Source organism: Drosophila kikkawai, chromosome 2R, assembly GCF_030179895.1.
Source record: "Drosophila kikkawai strain 14028-0561.14 chromosome 2R, DkikHiC1v2, whole genome shotgun sequence".
Taxonomy (NCBI): Eukaryota; Metazoa; Arthropoda; class Insecta; order Diptera; family Drosophilidae; genus Drosophila; species Drosophila kikkawai.
Genome location: NC_091729.1, coordinates 9,919,829 through 9,938,622, shown reverse-complemented (window position 1 = coordinate 9,938,622; position 18,794 = coordinate 9,919,829). Strand labels below are relative to the sequence as shown.

General features: G+C 40.1%; 1 protein-coding gene across 2 annotated transcripts; it reads right to left on the bottom strand.

Moving 5' to 3' along the window:
- Positions 1-10,418: 10,418 nt before the first annotated feature.
- Positions 10,419-18,728, bottom strand: Spred (Sprouty-related protein with EVH-1 domain). Of its 2 annotated transcripts, none has more exons than XM_070284197.1 (6): positions 18,628-18,728; positions 17,448-17,831; positions 13,451-13,628; positions 13,222-13,390; positions 12,306-12,461; positions 10,419-12,231 (listed from the first exon to the last, which is right to left on the bottom strand). In XM_070284197.1, exons 2-6 carry the CDS (start codon positions 17,465-17,467, stop codon positions 11,438-11,440), a joined length of 1,317 nt encoding a protein of 438 aa, XP_070140298.1. In that variant the 5' UTR covers positions 17,468-17,831; positions 18,628-18,728; the 3' UTR covers positions 10,419-11,437. The 2 variants fall into 2 exon arrangements, with proteins under 2 accessions (XP_070140298.1, XP_070140299.1); XM_070284198.1 differs by having other exon boundaries at positions 12,306-12,395.
- Between the last annotated feature and the right edge of the window lie 66 nt (positions 18,729-18,794).

Below are 18,794 nucleotides of genomic sequence, written 5' to 3'. Positions count from 1 at the left end.
AAATCTATTGGAAATCTCCTTTGTCCTGAATTTAAGCCAACTTTATGATCATTAAATGGCAGCCAATAATTGCAGTCATTGTGGCTTATTTATGACCCAGTTAGATAAGTTCAGGTAAACCCTAATGGGTGCTCTCTCCCTCTATTTGAGCATAATCTTATCGAGGGTTCCATATTTCTGTACGGGTTATACAAGTTTATTGGAACAATCAAACATTGTAGCTGCACGGGCTGTTCTTTCACACAAACTAAAAAAAAAAGTACCTATTTAAGATAAATGATTCATTGAGGACGACTTTTATTTTTAATTTTACACCAAGGCCTAGGTCACAAGTACCTCTAAGTTTAAGAAATTATTATGGATTTATTGTGCTTATAGAACTCCCAGCAAAGGGGGATTTATCAAGCTTTATTTATAGCCAGACTGGCAACTGATTATGGCCGCTTAATTGGCCGTTTAGCGTCGTCACATGCAGGTTCCGTTGTGTGTTAGGCAAAAATGTTATATTGATTTGGTACTAATCGGGAATATATATAAAGCTGGGACTCACTGAGTACTTTCACGGGTGCATTCTCTTTTTTTTTAGCTTATTATCTTTATGTCGTTCCCCTTGTTTATCGCACTCTCATATTTGAATGGGTTTTAAAGCCACTTCTTGGTATTTCCGGAGCACACCAATAAAGTCCAGTAATCGTGAATCGGGGAGTTTTTTCTGTGTGGGTTTTGTGTTTCCTATCTAAATGATGTTTATCAAATCGATTTGATAGAGAATAAAGCCAAATAGATAGATGGGAGCCTTGGAACTATATTTTGTATACCAATTTTGATGATACGCCAAGTCAGCTAACAAAATACGGGGCTCTATATGTGCGTGTATATCTATATCTATACCTGGCTGTGTTACTGTTTAGTCAGCCGATTACAGAGATACAAATGGGCTGAATAAAGCAAACGGAATAATGGCTAAAAAGTGGGGAAAAACGCTCGTTACTGACACGGCTTTGTACGAGAACGATACTAAAGTCTGTGCCGTGAGTACATACTTATAGTGAATATTTGAAAACAGATTTGACTTTAAATGGAGTGATTCGTGGAAAATGTATTTATTTACTTTATTCTCAAAATAAGAAGTTGGTGAGAGTATATAGAAAAACAGATTTTCCTAAAGTTTAAGCTGTTGAAGTTTTTGATTTAACTTAAAGTTTGAATGGTAAATTTCAAGTAATTTTTGAACCAAAATTTAAAATTGTCACCTCTCCTTTTTTAGTTTGTCAAATTATAATAATATTAATAATAAACTAAAAAATATTGATTTAGCTAACAAAAATTACACTTTTTCTCTGTTTATTTGTTTAATTATTGTTTAAATTTGATTTCTGGTTTTTCGCACTGTTGATAATTTGTGGGCACGTGTTAATGAGACAGTTTTGTAAGCGCGTGCAGGGCAAGATACTCTTTTCGGTTTAAGTCTCGCTTCACTGCCTGGCCTTCCAGATATTCACTTGCCAATTTTGGCACTTACATTGTTGCCTGCTTTTTTAGATCGTTATTATTCGCTGGCTTAAGGTCGCGGGTTCGAGCGTGGCCCACGCGGCGTATACGCAATGTCGACTGTAGACCGTTATTGGCAACGATCGGCGAGAGAAGAAGAGCGAAAGAAGGAGAGAGAGAACGCGTAGCGGTACGTTCGCTCACCTGCGCATTTGAATTCGCACTGAATGGCGGCATTCGCAATGCAGCAGGTGCGAGAATTATCGGCTCTCGCGATCTCACGGCTCTCGCTGTGCACATATTTACTTTTCCCTCTCTCGCTGACTCTCTAGCTGCCGCCAGGTTTTAACCGTTTGCCCGTCGTATTAGATATAATTTTTTTATGTGCTCGCCTTTTTTTTAATATTTAGATTGCTCTCGCGAGCTTAGCGGTTCCGTTCTGTGTCGCATTTTCCACAGCAAATTATTGTCATAATTCCGCCAGGCGCTCCCCTCCGCCTCCTAGACCGACGCGTCGGCTGAGTTTCTTTATTTGTGGAGTGCAACTGCAGGCGGCATAAATTCTTAATTAGTATGAGCTACACTGGCACAAATAGATTTCTTTTACTTTGTCACAAGATTTCTAAATTAAAATAAATATTGATAAAATAATAATGAAACATTTTATTATATATAATTTTAAGATCACAACAAGTAGCCCCCAAATACGCCAGAAATCCGCCCGAAATGCACACGAAATGCCCTCCAAATACCCCCAAATGCCTTCAGAAAAATAGGGGTACACATTCAAACAAACAGAAAATATTGTTGGTATATTATAAACTCTTTATGAGGAATTATTAAGCGAAGATTTAAAAAAAAACCACAACTTCTTTTTTTTTTATTCCTGATATGTATCATATAGCCATTATATCTATTTTTATTTTCAAATTTTTAAATGATCAATATTTATTAATACAATAGTTAATCACCATAATATAATAATACGTATAAGTCTACTTAATAATAAAATTTTTAACACCATACATCATTTTAATTTCTTTCGGTGCATCATTGTGCTTCCAAGCAAAAAAAAAAAAAAAAGAAAAGGAATGCGGGAAAAATTCCCCCACAACCAAACAGTCTGGCAGACTAGCTTAAGAATCAAAACCGAAACAATATAAATATTTTCCTGACTAACTGGGAAGACTTTAGACTTTCCCGACCCAACTTTACCAAACGTTGAATTTCGCTGTAATTCGTCATTCCCGAGTATCCTCACCTGTTTCTGTTTCCATTTTGCATTCGTCAGCGTATTTGAAATATGTCTGCGTTATCGGCCGCGATTGCCATATCTTATCAAACGGGTCTGTCCGCAATCGGAAGAGCTGAGTAAACACACCACCGCATTAAAGGCCACAAATCGGCCATTTGCTGCGGGTTTTGGCTTGATTCTCCCAGAATTTGCTTGTCTTCTTGGGGGTGGGGAGCTGGTCAGTTCTTCATCTTTCTTTCTTGCAACTTTCTGCTTATCTTTGCGCATTTTCGAACGTTCACGGCCTGGCCAATAAAACGCGAAAAAATTGTCAAATCTACGGCTAAGAATTTCGGCCAATTGTGGGAGTCCCATAGCATTCGCAAGCTGGTGAAATCGATTGAGTTTATGGTACTTATTTTTGGTAGAACCCAATCGGAGTCCAAGTTATAAAGTGTTGGGGAATCACATTGTTGTTTATAAAGGTTCCGCATGTTGAAAAAGTAAGAATGAAAATTTTGTAAATTTAAAAACATCTTAGAAACAGGTGAAATTATTATCTTTTAAAAAAATAATTTATTATAAATGAAAATTAAAATTTTTTTTGTCTTTTCATCGTTAGTAATTTTTTTTAACATTTTTAACTCATGCTTAGTTTAGATTTATTTTATGAAAATACGTTTCCTACGCACATATTTTAAAATAAATATTTTTTATTTATTTAACACATATTCTCGATAATTTAAATTATATTAAATAATACAAATAACGGTCACTTAGCAGAGGCAAAATCTTAGCTAAGTTTCCTACCTTACTGGGACTGTTTTAGGATAGCGTCACCAGGGGTCGCCACTGTAAAAAGTGTGTCGTACGCATTTATGTAATAGTCTATTTACACCGACCTGTGTTACCTATCGAAGTCGAAATTAACGAATATGATCCTTAAATTACAATAAAATGTGAATGAATGTTATTACAATTTTGTTTTACCAAATGTCATAATATTTTAGTATATTATATAAGTTAATTTTTACCTCAGTGGATTTTATTTAATTACGAAAATAATTTAATATATACAATTTTCCATACCAATATCGTGCATATCATTTTATGATTATTTTCTTGAAGCTTTTCCAACTTTCTTCCTGCAATCAGAAAGTGGTTTATTACAAGCTTAATAACGATGCAGTTTTGTCTTTTGTAACTACAACATGCGTCCTCTTGGAATCCACCTCCATTTTGGAGCAGTGATCGAAGGCTCTGTCCTGAAAATCCAGAAGATTTATAATAGTAAATAATATAGGTAAGTCCAAAGTAAGGCTAAATGTTGCCGGAATTGACCAGGTAAATCAAGTAGCTGACCTGCAAAAATAGGAAGTCCATCAAAGCCCTAAAGGTGAGCAGAAACTTCTGGATCCTGGAACCTGATGAGCATCAGGTTGTCTCTGCCAATTTTGGCCAGAATTTCCAAAAGTATTTAATACACACCTGAGCATTTCACATGGTTTATTAAATTGTGTTTTATTGTTGGTATTTCCTTTTGTTTTTTTGTTCACATTTTCAAATACATTTATATGAATAAATATATCATTTATATTACTATTTTTTGTCATTATCATCCGTTTCTTCAATGACACCATAACCTTTCGCTTTTTCATTTAACATGAGTATATGTGGCTATTTTAAATGGGAATCCATTTGTGTTTACTTCGATTTGAAATAATATGGGGAAAAGGAAGTTGCAAATAGTGAATGTTATTATTTATCTAAAGTAATAATTCTGCCATTGAGCTAGTTTTATTTGTTTTTTTGTTTCTGTTCTGCTTGTTCGTGTGTGAGGACGATCGTAATAATAGTTAGCTATTTTCCGTTGAGTAAGCGTTTAAGTTAAATAATAATATAAAACGTAATTGTAAATTATATAGATACATATTTAACATTTTGTACTTCTTGTTGTTGAGTGTTTTGTTTCCGTTTCCGTTCTTCCTTTTTCTGCAAGTTATCAAGTTATCTCCAGCTGTTGGTTTACTTTTCTTGTTGGTTGGTTTCCACTTTTTCGACTGAATTTTGCACATTTACTAACAATTGCCCGCATTTAGTTAATTTTTACAATAATAATGTTGCTTTTAAATGTGTTTCTTTTTTTGTTTTTGCACAACCTTTGCTTATTTTTTAATAAATATGCATTTTGTTTTAGTTTTTTTTTCGTGTGAAGTTTTTTCATGTTTTTTGTTTTCTTTTCTCACTGACTTAGTACAACAATAATTATATAGTAAGAAATAAATTAATGGTTTTTATTATTTTATATATTTATATATATATAGCTGCATATATGAGTTTGTTGATTTTTGTTTTTTTTTTTTCGAAAACACTTAAATTGTTTTGTATCTAGCTCCTTGCTCAAAATGCCTTGACTTTTTGCCATTTTATAAACGGCCAAAAGCACTCAGCATTTTAGTCAGAATTACAAATTGTTTCGCTGTCTGGATTTATTCAAATTTTCAAAAGAAACGCACAGCGCGCAGTGCTTCGGTGTTTGCCTTGGCTCGTCGACTCTTCTCTAATCCTAAGCCGGGTTTTCATTCCTATTGCTGGGGAAGCAAACCAAGGTATTTGAAATTAAAAGGGGCGGAAGTTGTTTGGCAAAAGAAATATTTTGAATCTTCATGAGCCCTAAGAAGAGACAAAAACATCCTTTTTAGAAGGCAAACCATATCGATTATAATTCTTTTTAAATTAAAGCTCGTATTAAGTAACAATTGCTGAGCACGGTGAACCGCAAAGGTTGAGCACTGCCGCCGCGTCTTTTAACGGAGTTGGAGTCGAAGACAATTTGTAATTCTTGGTCAAGGTTCTCAGAAGATTTGTTCTCCTTCTTTCTTAGTGTGTGTTTTTTATTCATTTTGCGCATCAGGTTGCCGTTTGTTTGTTTGAACTTTTTGTGTGAGTTTTGAGCGCGTGACATTGACATTAACAAATTGGAATCGCGCAGAGAAAATCGCATTTGAATATATATGTGTCGGAGATTACTTTGAAATGTTAGATGTAATTACTATTTGTAAGACTCTAAGTGTATCGAATATAGAAATAAATGAAGAGTAAAATAAGTAACGAGAGAAAAGGAAGAGAACTTATTAAGAAAGAGCGTGGTGGGAATGAAGAGAGTATTCCCTACCGAGTGTGGCGCAATGACGAGTAGAGAAGGACGAGAAAGTAGAGAAAGGAAAAAGTGCAAGTCAGTTCGAGCGAGACTGTGAAGGAAAGCGGACGAACTATTTAGTCATTGCGACTCACTGCGCTTAGAAAAGAAAAGGAAACTACCATGGCCGATAACATTGACCCCCCATCCCCGACATCAGAAGTGGGATCACCACCCCTACAAGACAACCCGGATAATGGCTGGCGCACACTTCTGGAAGCGCAAAGCAAAGTGATTGCAGAACTTTTGAAAGCTGCACAGTCCACGTCGACGCCTGGCGCACGTGCCGTTTCTGCAGTGCTACCATCTTTCGACCCTGAAGCTGCCGACGCAGACGCAGCAGCATGGTGCAAAACGGCGAACCTGATTTTATGTGAACATCCGCAAGAAGGTGCATCCTTGGTAATGACGCTCAGCAAGTCGCTTCACGGTAGCGCATCGCAGTGGCTGTCGCAAATTTGCTACCCTGGGATGAGCTGGACACAATTTAAGGAATTGTTCATGGAACGCTACGAAGGCAACGAGACGCCTGCAGCATTGTTGCTAGACATGCTGAAGGGAAGCCCAAATCCTGAAGAATGCCTCTCCGTGTACTCCAGCCGGTTGGTTACATCACTCTTGACCAAGTGGAAAGGAATGACGCACGAAGAAATTGCTGTATTGTTGGTCCTAGCTCATACATCCCAAATTGATTCCAGACTGCAGAGATTAGTGTTTACAACAAATCTAAAAACACGTGCGGAGCTACAACAACAACTGAAAGCTCATACGTTCGCAAAAAAATCTGAATACTCTGGAATGGAGCAAGGCCCGGAAAAGAAGAGGTTCAAGACGCAAACGCCGATAAAATGCCATAGTTGTGGAAAACTTGGACACAAAGCAATGGAGTGCCGCAAGAGAAAAGCAGAGGAAAGAAATGAGACGAGAACAGCCCTTAGCAACAGCAGACAAGCCGTTAGATGTTATAGGTGTGGCAACATTGGTCACATTGCATCAGTGTGTACTAAGGGGACAGCAACAGCGAATATAAACATCGAGAAGAGAGTGGACATGAGTGCGGTACTTCAGCCTAAGGAAACTGCAATACAATCTGGTGAGCGGTTTCCATTTTTCTTCGATTCGGGTTCCGAATGCTCGTTGGTGAAAGAAAGCATAAGCGAGAACCTTGCCGGAAAGAGATTCCATAATCTGGTAGTGTTGAGAGGCATAGGTGACAATGTTGTCAAAAGCAATAAGCAAATTCTGTCCACTGTACAAATTTCAGGATTTAAATTTGAATTGTTGTTTCACGTAGTTGATGAAAATTGCCTTAAATATGACATGATAATTGGACAAGATATTTTTCAACGTGGTTTTGGAGTTACTTCACAAAGTAACAAATTCGATATTTATAGAACTCAAACTGTAAATAAATAAAACATAAATAAAACGGTTCAGAGACGATGTATCGCTTTAGTGAGAACGAGAAGCTAATAGTAAGGGAGAAAATTCAGCAAATGTTGGAAGCAAAATTAATAAGACCTAGTTGTTCTCCTTTCGCTTGCCCAATGTTAATGGTTACAAAAAAAAAATAAATAAAAAAAAAAAAAGGATGGTAGTGAGAGATTGTGCATTGATTATAAAGAACTACACACAAATATAGTATCTGATAGATGTCCCTTGCCATTGATTTCAGATTCGATAGAAAGAACAGCGTTTGTGACCACGGAGGGTCAATATGAATCTTTAGCAGTGCAGCTTGAACTGAAGAATGCGTCTCCTATATTTATGATGAAATTGTTAAAGCATTTGGGGTTTAGCATAATTGTTTGCGATGGTTTGCATGGATGACGTGTTGGTCATGGCAGGCTCGGAAGATTAGGCTTCCCGAGGACTGAAAATTGTATTATATGTTGACTGTACCAGGGTTTTCATTTAACGTTGCCAAATATGGGTTTCTCGAACCTACTACGCAGTGTCTGGGCTATGAGCTACGCGGTAGAGAAATCAGACCCAATTCCTAGAAAATTCTTACGTTAAAAATTTGTCCTTTCAATCGGTGTAATTAGGCGTAAGACCATTTATTGAATTGGCGTCTTATTTTTAAAAATTTGTGTCTCGATTTTCTCAAATTGGGAAACCGATTCTTTAACTTCAAGTACTTTTTCGTGAAATTACGATTTTCAGAAATTACAACGAACGTCTTTTAGTGCTATTACAAGTGAGCCTGTAATCGTTATTTAGTTGACAGGTGTAAGCTCTTGTGGATATGTTTCAATACTAATAATTAATTAATTAATGGAGACCCTTATGTTGGTGCAGTATATTGGTAGAACTATGTGTCTTGTGGAGTCCAAGTAGCCTTCATATGAATTGGAAACATTGGTTGGCGTACTATTATTCTAACATTTTTGGCATTATTTGCTCAGATGAGAGTTCGTAGTCTATACTGACTGCAAATGTAATCATTGCGGAAATAATTGAAATTAAGTGCATCATCGGTGGCCATACTTAAAATCGTATGATTTTAAAATATAGTATGTGGATTTATTTTTGTGTCCAGAATTCACGTGACTGATTTCAGGATTTATTGATATAGTTTATAAACAACTAAAGATAATTGAAATTAAATTGAGTTACAAAGAGGGGTTTTAAAAAAAAATACAGAGAGGTGTGAGGTAGTGTTGTCTGCCAGTAGTGTCCCTTAAATTTTGTTGGTTGATTATTAATCAAAGTTATAAATCCGTTATGTATTTGGGTTAAAAAAAAAAAAAATAGACTCAGCAAGATTTATCAATGTTGTTGGAAATGACTAAGTTTAAAGATTGTTGAAAGTTGTATAATGTGTAAAGCTCTAAAGTAGTCATCTGGCTGGATACCAGGACCGCAGAGGTGATGGCAAGATGCTCTTGGCGGGGTGCAACTTGCGGCGAACTGCACAGTTAGTAGTGCAATCAATGCAAGTCCTTAAGAGATGCCAATCGGACCCATCCTCTGGGCTTGATACCACCACATGACAGAGAAAAGTATAGACAAAGAAAAGTTTAAAGTTGTGTTATGCTGAGCTGTCGGTAAAATGGTGCAAAAGGAAGAGCACTAAGATTAAAGGCAAGATGAATTTAAAATGGAAGAGTTGTTAAGAATGAGAAAGGAAAGAAAAAAAAGGATAAAGGAATGAAGATGGAAAATTAAGATGAAGAACGGCACCAAACAGAGCTGGATCCGAAGAGGACCCTTTGTCATTATAGAAAAGCTTGATGGTGGCCGATATGTTTTGAGATATTTGTCGAGTAAGCGAAATTTTAAGTAGTTGCCTGCGATGCCTGTTGAGGTAGATGCAGATGAATGCGAGAGATCGCCGACTGAGGCACTCGTAGGTATCATAAAATCAAAGCAAGAGATCTCTATTTTAAGATGGTTGAGGTGGTGCCATACACAGGGACTAAATTTGAATGATTGTGTGAAGCGTCGCTAAGGTGCGGCAAGAGTCCGGTACTGTGGTATGTGTGTGTGGTAGCCAGACGATTGAACTTGAGCAGAAGAGAGCGTGTACTCTAATTGATGTGTTAAGGAATAGCCTGCTAAGTTAATGTCTGATGGATATCCAAACTGTTGGGTTTGTGCAGAAGAGAGCATGTACTCTATGGTCGTGAAAGATTATCCTGCCAAACTAACATTTGAAGACACTGGAAGTGTAAGCGAGAGATCGCCGATTGAGGCACTCGTTGGTGGAATATAAGGCTATGAGGGTCCAGAGAGACCGTGACGCAAAAGGTGCGTGTGAGCGTTGCAAAGTGTGCAGCAAGAGCCTGGCAAGAGTTTGGTACAGTGGTAGCCAGACGATTGAACTTGAGCGGAAGAGAGCGTGTACTCTAAACGGTGTGTTAAGGAATATCCTGCTAAGTTAATGTCTGATGGAATTCAAAATTGATATCCAAACTGTTGGGTTTGTGCGGAAGAGAGCGTGTACTCTATGGTCGTAAAAGATTATCCCGCCAAACCAACGTTTGAAGACACTAGCAGTGTAAGCTAATTGATATTGAAGAGTTATTTAGAGCAGTATGAGTAAAGAAGCTAAGTTATGATTATTGTAAAGATATAGCAATGAAGTTTGAAGGCCAATTTTATGTAGAACTAAGCAACACGAGGTCGTGTTATAGTCAGGAAGGCCGTGTCGGAGATTACTTTGAAATGTTAGATGTAATTACTATTTGTAAGACTCTAAGTGTATCGAATATAGAAATAAATGAAGAGTAAAATAAGTAACGAGAGAAAAGGAAGAGAACTTATTAAGAAAGAGCGTGGTGGGAATGAAGAGAGTATTCCCTACCGAGTGTGGCGCAATGACGAGTAGAGAAGGACGAGAAAGTAGAGAAAGGAAAAAGTGCAAGTCAGTTCGAGCGAGACTGTGAAGGAAAGCGGACGAACTATTTAGTCATTGCGACTCACTGCGCTTAGAAAAGAAAAGGAAACTACCATGGCCGATAACATTGACCCCCCATCCCCGACATATGTAATTAGTTCTCGTTTCGCCGCCTTTGCCTCGGCCTCCTTTTAATACTGTTCTCCAATTTCGAATTGTAAACAAGCAAGTGTAAGTAGCAAAAAACCCTAGAAACAACTTAAACTAAAACAAACATTGTACAATATTTGATCTCTAAAAGAAGTCGGTTACAGTTACGAATAAAAACAAAAATAGCCCGTTTATACAAAACTATTATTAAACGTAAATTACAATTATAAAGTAAAATATTAAAAATAGATACGTAAAACCTTCCCTTCTGCTCTTTTGTATATACAATAAATTATGGCAATTCAAATGGAGTTTTACCGAAATGATACTGAAAGCGAACCATGCCTCAATTTCACGAGTTCATTTCAATGCTAATCTGTATGTTTTTTCAACATTCAAGCATATGCTGAGTTTGCCTGAAATTTACAATCTGAATCTCAAGGAACTAAAGGCTTTGCTTACTTTAAGCCTAAGCCTAAATGTCTCATCTTTGTACTTCTGCTCTTTCACCTGAGATCCTCTGAGCTGTACCTTTTTGTTGCCATCATTCTGTAAGCATTCGCACTTTTGGTGTCTAAATATTCATTTCTCAGAACCTAAGGACATACCATTGCTCTCCACTCTTCAGACACCTCAGCTAACTACGACATCTTGTTTCTCAGTTCTGGATTTTTAAGTGGAAAGATCAATTGTTTGAAATCAACTCGTGAAAATGCGGTCCGAAGCAGTCACTCTGGGTTAAAGCCTAGAAGAGCAAGCGTCCGTAATCGTTTTGGGCCGCCTTCCTGCCTGTTGGCTGCATTAAATACGGCGGCGGCATTTCTTGCTGCGGGGCGCCCAAGCTGTGCGACAGCTCCCAGTTGTAAAAGTGGCGCTGCGATTGGGATTGGGATTGCGACTGCTTCTGCTTGGCACCCCACAACGGACGCTTGTTATGCTGCTCGTGGTGTTGGTATTGGAATTCGCTTCTGGGCCTGGGGGGGTCATCATCGTGCTGTCCTTGCAAGCGGGCCTCCAAATGTCAGACATGCGGCTTGTGCTGGCCACCGCAGAGACCGCAACGGATGCCTGCCCAGTGGCAGGCGCGAAGCGGCGGATAGCACCACAGGCAGGGTACAAACAGCGAGAGGAGGGCCAGGCCCAGCCAGCGCTTGCTGCAACCGGCCTCGCTAATGCTGCAATCGCACGGATGTTGGGCCGTCTCGCCCTCGGCATCGCTCATACAGTGGTAAATCATACAGCGGGCACAGCCCATGCCGGAGATGCACTCGTAGCCGCTGCGAAAGGGATCCGGGGCATATTCGCAGGCTCCGCGACTGTTGAATTGCTCGCTGTACAGCTCGTGGCAGTAGCGGCAGCGCAGACGCGTCTCCTTCTTCAGGATGTCGGATACGTTTGGCTTGTTCAGGGGCTTTTCCGCCCCACCGCATCCACCGGCACCGATTGGCACCGTTTGACCCGCTGCCATGGCCTGGGCCGCCTCCAGAGCGTTTCGCTTCTTCAGCGCACTGATCGACTCCCGCCGAGCGTTAAGCACCTGCGCCCCAACCGGCTGGTCCACCACCGGATAGTTGTAATCATGATGTACCGACGTCAGCGTCACGTACGAATAGTTCTCGCTGGCCGCAATCTGTCCGGCGGCAGCCGCCGCAATCTGTCCAGCGGCAGCCGCCGCCGGCGATGGAGCAGCCGATGATGGCGGTGCGTCTGGCGGCGATGTGGTGGCCGATGTTTTGTCCGTGGATATGTAGTGAATGGGCGGCGGTGGCAGCTTCTCCGAGTCAGAGTTGTTGCTATGCCGGTCGCTGACGCTTTCTGCGATAAAGTAAAACAAGGTTTCAGATTGCAACGCATTTGGAATTCCCCTGATTAATTTATATATTACTTACTGTGACTTTTCTCGCTGCCCTCGGGGCTAGAATGGATCTTTTGTAAACTCTCGCTCTCCACAGGTAAGTCCAGGGTCATGAAAACATCATCTTCGCCAACCGAATCATATTTGGTCAGCGGTGGGCATATTATCGTCGGATTCGATTTGGCCAGTCCTGAATAATGCAAAGAGAATCGGTCTTAAGTGCATGGGAAATAGCATTGAATCGCATTAAAGGCAGAGAACACCCACACGCAAAAGCATAGAATAGTTAGAGTTTCACAAAGAGAAAGATATAGAATGTAGTCTATAGAGCATAAAATCTGTATATATATTGGTGTAAGCTAGGAAATCTCGAAAAAGAGCTCCTTAAAAAGCCGTAGTGACCTGTAGACTATATATACTAATTCACAAAACAACACATGTGCTGGGAGCTTTGAAGTGCTTGGGCATTACTTTGTTTTCCATCATAGCAAACAGCACACTTAGACTTAGTTAAAGTACGGCCTCAGATTAAACACTTACCAATTCGATTGAAATGATAGATTTAAATATTTTGTTGATTTGTTGTTTGATTTTTTGTAAACAAATTTGCAATAATCCAATGTAATTGTGTTTGGTGGTTATTATTTTGATAAGTTTTTGGTATTGTGGCAAAAGTAGAGCATAAAACATACGAAAAAGTTATATATATTAGTAAACGAAAGCAAATGCCAAGGCAGAGACAAATACAGGTACAGATTTGGAGGCAGAGGCAGAAACAGAGGCAAAGGTTTGGATAGAGAAAGGCAAGTAGTTGGTGTTGGTTAGGAGGCGGTGAAAGGCAACTAAAGCGGGCTGACAGACAGAAAGCAGAGAGAGAGAGACAGGATGTGCAAGCCGTTCGTTCGCTCATGCAACTAGCAGATGGAGGTGGAGCCGGAAAAGGGTTTTACCATCGATCAGCTCGTTGTAGGCGCGCAGGACGCCCTTGTCAAAGGCCCGCGCATCGGCGGCCGTTTGAAATGTGAGTCCGTTCCGCTGCTTCCCTGCGCGCCAATGATGAAATGTGGGCATTACTTTGTAATACTTCAGATCACGATTGATCACACAGCTCAAGATTACCTGAAATCGAATCGGCGAATTAATATCTTTTGTAAACACTTCAGGCGGCGCTCTACTTACGCTCTGATCGGATATCCTCTGCCCGTAGATGATGTAGTCATGACCGGATGCCAATGGGGATAGCCTAGCCCGCTTCCGAATGGAAACGTTGGCCAGGCCACCCCCGGCCAGCGGTAGCCAGCCCTCGGTGCTCTCGTCTCTGGTCATTACCTGTGCGCGTACTGTAACTAAGAAGTCGCTGTAAGATGGAAACCGAGAAGGGAAAATGCAATTAGTTTCAATTGTAAAATATAAAATATAAATTAATTTAATTTAATAATTATTCACGATTAGGCATATATATAATAGGAACCAATGACACCTGCTTATCCTTCGTTTGAGGCTCAGTTTTGTGTATGAAACCGTTGCCATTGTAAAACTCACGATGGTTTTCAACGAATGCGCTCCCTCAAAGTCCCTGAGCTCCGTCTATATCTTGGAGAAGATGACCTACAAGTGTCACTAATTTGGCTAATTCAATTTTTCGGGCAGTCGAGGAAGCCGTAGCAAGGATGCTAGTTTTTGCCACCTGCCGACTGCAGGCAGGACATTCTGAATCATCCGGACGAGAGTAAAAAACCAATGACAACTAAAAATAACACCAAGTCCTTCGGTTTAAAAATACTAAAGCACACAGCCGGCACTGGGCGAAAACTTGTGCTCCTATTAACGTACAAATCTATTAAAATTTATGCTAAATAAAAAAAATATCACTAAGGTTTTTTAAGATTTAAATAATTATTTATTTTCTAAATATTTTTACTTTTAAAAACTCTTTAAAAATATGTTTTTAATTAAAAACTATCTTCTTTAAAGCAATCTAAAATCTCAAACTTTTTTATGGTCTCCACGAAATTTGTTTTCTTGAGTGCCCAAATGCGATTTTAGGGGTGTCGAATATGCAAAATGATATTCAACATCCGGCCATGGGGAATTCATTCTTGAAAAAGGGCCGCAACTCCAGTTGACGGCGGGTAGCTCTCGTCTCCTTATGAATGAGGGTCACATCAAGTGGAGTTGCTAGCGACCTGCGCACAAGTTTCGAATAAATTGAGTTTGGCGGGGCTTGAATTGTGGCAGCGGAGTTCCCGGGAAAATATCCCAGAGTTACAGGTTACTTACAGGTTACTCAATGAAAAAAGCTCCAAAAAAAAGGGAGTTGAAACTCCACTGTGCCGCCTGCCTGTGGGTCTGTATGGGAGGGATATGTATGTATGTGAGTGGTTTGCCAGTGAGGGTACCAGTATGTGTGTGTGATATATGTATACACATGCTTGTCCTAGTTTCGTTGGGGTTTAAAGAATGAATATTTTGTCGCGACGTCACACAGAGGGTCTTGGAAGCCAGAGAACGAGAACGGAACGGAATACCAGGACATGTCAAGGACTGTGGGGCTTTTGTATAGTTTTCATTCAGCTACGTCAGCTAGTCAAGGATATTCCGAGACAGTGTGAATGAAGGGAAACTAACGGAACTGCCCAGGGTCAGAGCATAGCGCATAACGGGTTTTCATTGACAAAGAGCAGCGCTAACGGTCGCTCCGCTAGAGTTGCCACCCATTCGCAAAGCTGGAACAGGGTGTAGTCGAAATAAAAGGGACTATACTACCAACTCCGCCAAACATAAAAAGGACATACCCATACAGTGGCACGCACACATGTACATGTACAAATATAGAAGAGCCTGCCCCAAGCCGAAACTAAAAGTCTATCAATATTTGGAAGCTCTCACCCACAAGCACAGCGCATGCGTGGGAAAAAGACAGTTGAAGAGAGAGAGAGAGACCAGCTCCAGTTATCTTTTTCCATGGACTTGTGTTTGTCTGCGTCTGTGACTGTGTGTGTACGGGAGTTGTCGCCTATTAATGATCTCTGTCTAAATATCTTAACAAACTATCTTGACAATTTTTAGCTTTCTATCATAATTTCCATTCATTATTGACTCGAGAGAGTATCGCTTTGGTAGTTGTTGGCATCACCAAAACATTGTTGCCAACTGAATGGCTCGAATACTCCCACACACACACACAAAAGCAGGCACGCAAGCTCAACCAGAACACCCACACAGAGGCGGGCTGCAGCAGAAGGCAGAAAAAGATGAATGAACAACGCGTGTGTGAGTGTGGGCTTCGGCCTGCGTTTGTGTCGGTGTCGCTGTCGCTGTCGCTGTCGGTGCCAGTGTCGGTGTTTGTGCACACCCACTCGAAAAGACGGAGAGGCGAACAACAATAAAAAGTTCCAATACACAGCGCGCCCAGTTAAATAGTCAAATATGTAGTTTTGATAGCCAACCATCTAACCACCAACAACAGTCACCTACATATCTATGTATGTGCATATGTACATAAAGGCGTACATATTTGCATATCTGCCGTGTCGCGTGGTCACGATGTCCCGCTTACCGTTACATTATTCACATGCCAATCAATTTACAATGCAAAATTGAAATCGAATTTTATTTCCGCTGCAAACTATACAACGCAAGCGGAGATTTTTTCTAGAGGATTCAAATACAATAATATATATTTTGTATTTTACATTACTTGCATTCTGATATACAATGAATGTATTTTTCATTCAATACTCCGAGTTTTAGAATTTAAAAGACTCTTCTGTGAACGCAAAGCTTTTAGAAATTCAAGTATTCCAAGGCTCCTTAAAGTAGGCAGTGATTTTTTTGGAGTTATATGAGTATCCAAGAAATCAAGAGATATGTATATCCCACTTGAAAGTATCTACCAAGGATTTATTTATTCTGTTAAAATTTTAGGGATCTGAACTACTAAATTTAGCAAATGTTTCTTGAGATACACTTCAATCTCCAGACAGAATGGTACTGATACCTAAAGAAACCGTACGAAAACGTACAGGCACGAATAGATAAAAATGAAGATGTCCTTAAGATCTTAGGACGATTATCTTGTCCAAAGATCTTAAGAGCATCTTCATCTTTTGCCTGAAGGAGACCAACTCAACAATATGTAGCTGTATCTTTAGGTTTATAAAGAGCACCCTCTATGATAGTCGTGTGTGAGGGCCTGTCGCAGATCAATTCATTGTGGAAAAAGAATAAGGCTAAAGACATGAATGAAACTACAGGAACCTTGGGTGCGATGTGGATTTTTTCTCTGTTCTCGTTGCGCAGGCTTTTAGCTTTAGCTTTTGCCTTTCCGCCCAGATGTATTGCTGTAAATACTGGGGGGGAAAACGATTCGCGGGGCGAAACAACAAACGGACAAACACATAAATGACATCATTTTCGAATAGAATTTAAAGAGCGCCAGTGGCGCGAGGCAATAATACGTGAGTAGTCGTAACAACGGCAATTATTGGACCCAGAGGCGAACGGAAAAAGAAACCGCACCGCCACGCACATAGGGGCGTTCCATTTCATTCATTAAAAGTGTCGACAGACAATGTGGAGACTTCAATTCGCCAGACGAATGACATATGACTCACGCTTCCTTCATTCATTCGCCGCCCCGGTTTGGTTTGGTTGTTCATTGAGGGAAAGAGCAGGAGCCTGTCGACTCAATTAAAAAGCGGACCATAAGTTGAAGAATTGTTTTCGACCAATCAGGCGCCAATTGGAGCCAATTAATCGTGGCACGCCAATCGATCGCAGCTAGCCTGCAGCCCTGAACGCGGCTCGAAGGCCTGTGCATCGGCAACATCTCTCTACTAAATATGACTTTATTTTAAAGGTAGTAAAAAATATATTTTTCTAGTGATGTGAAAATGCATTGGTCATCTGGCTTAACTTAAGATTAAACTTCAGCAGCTATTTCTCCAGCCGTAAAATAAGTCCCCCTTGTATTGAAGCTAGATATAAATGGAACGTTTGTAAACTAGTTTGCTACGCTATACAAATTCCCATTCAACAATTATGAAGTTTAATATTTAAGTTCCAAATTCAACGTAGATGAGTAAATTTAAATGTCTCCTTGAATTCTGGTTAGTACAATCTTATACAATAGTTAAGACAAGGCTCATAATACTTCGTTCGAATTTTGACTCACCTTTCATGTCCTTCTGTCATGGTTCGTTATCAGAAAGATTCTAATATAGCAGCGTATAGTGTCGGTGTTGTTGTTGTTGGTGGCGAAATACACCATGATTAAAGCATAAAGACATTCAGAGCTGCTGCTGCACAAACTGTTTCCGAAACAAAAAGAACCAAGGACGAACGACTAGAACCAAAAAACAGCAGCAGTGTTCAAAAGTAATGGCTTTAAATCCTCTTCCTTCCCTCGATGACTGTGGCTTATTTGTTTGTTGTTCTTATTGTTGCTGCTGTTGTTGTTGTTATCCGATTTGATGTATCTATTGGGATCCTGTTTTATTATTTGGCACAATCTTGGGGACTTGCAATAGTATGTGGAGGGGGTGGGTTTATTCATTCACTGAAAGAGGGGGCGGGGAGAGACGACACATAAATTAATTTCCTTCGACTCTAGTTTTCTTCTTTTTTCCCCGATTTTCCGCTGCAAAACCGAGAATCACTTTTACTTTTCTCCAAATACACAATACACAAACGGGGGCCACTTATGTGGGCGTGTAGACAAACACAGTGGAAAACTTCGCGCACACACGCACACACTCGCACACGCAATTTTTCCAAGCAACAAAAGATGTAACAGATGAAAATGAGCGGAGAGCCCAGTGGCTGGCTCGAATCGCGCAGTTTTCGCAGCCAAATCGCCCCGCGAACTGGTTAATTGAATTTGTTTATGCCTTTTGGCCTTCCGTTCGACGCGAGCCCTGCTTTTTATTAACATAAAATTTGCAAAAGCGAAAATTCATTCATACATTCCACCAAGGCTAGGACGAACGCGCTCTCGCTCGCTCTCTTCAGCTTGCGCAGAAGGTTTTTGGGCGATTTCTCCATGTGTGTATATGCTGCTTGCTGTTGCTGCCTATATTTCGTATTTACATACGCATATACATACATGCAGGCGAAAAGACTGCAGCGGGGCTACATATTTTCACGGATTTTCCAGTTTTCAGACTCGCAATTGGCCTGCCGCAGCCCCATTTTACAACTGTTTTCTCTCGTTCTCGCTCCGTCTTAATTTACTTAATTACGCGCACGCATACACACACACACGCACACCAGGGCAGACGCAACAAAAGAGGCGAAATTCGCATTGATTTTGTGTCCCCCGGACCCCCCACACCACGCGTTTATTGTGCATTTACTTGTGCAACTCGCGGCGCCGTCCTTTTTGTTTAAACTCTTCTAATTCTTCAATAAGTGGGCCCGCCGCCTGCTCCGTTCGTAAAAATTTTATTAGGGATGTGGAAATGTATCAATGTGTCAATATATCGATAATTTCTTCTGAAAATGATATCGAAATCGCGATATT

Bases quoted from the DNA above. Each gene is read 5' to 3' on its own strand.
- Spred (XM_070284197.1), bottom strand. From the start codon at position 17,467: ATGACAGAAGGACATGAAAG. The intron at 12,462-13,221 runs GTAAAACCCTTT...TGCATTATTCAG, and splicing joins CTACAACGAGCTGATCGATG to GACTGGCCAAATCGAATCCG. The intron at 12,232-12,305 runs GTAAGTAATATA...ACTTTATCGCAG, and splicing joins GGGCAGCGAGAAAAGTCACA to AAAGCGTCAGCGACCGGCAT.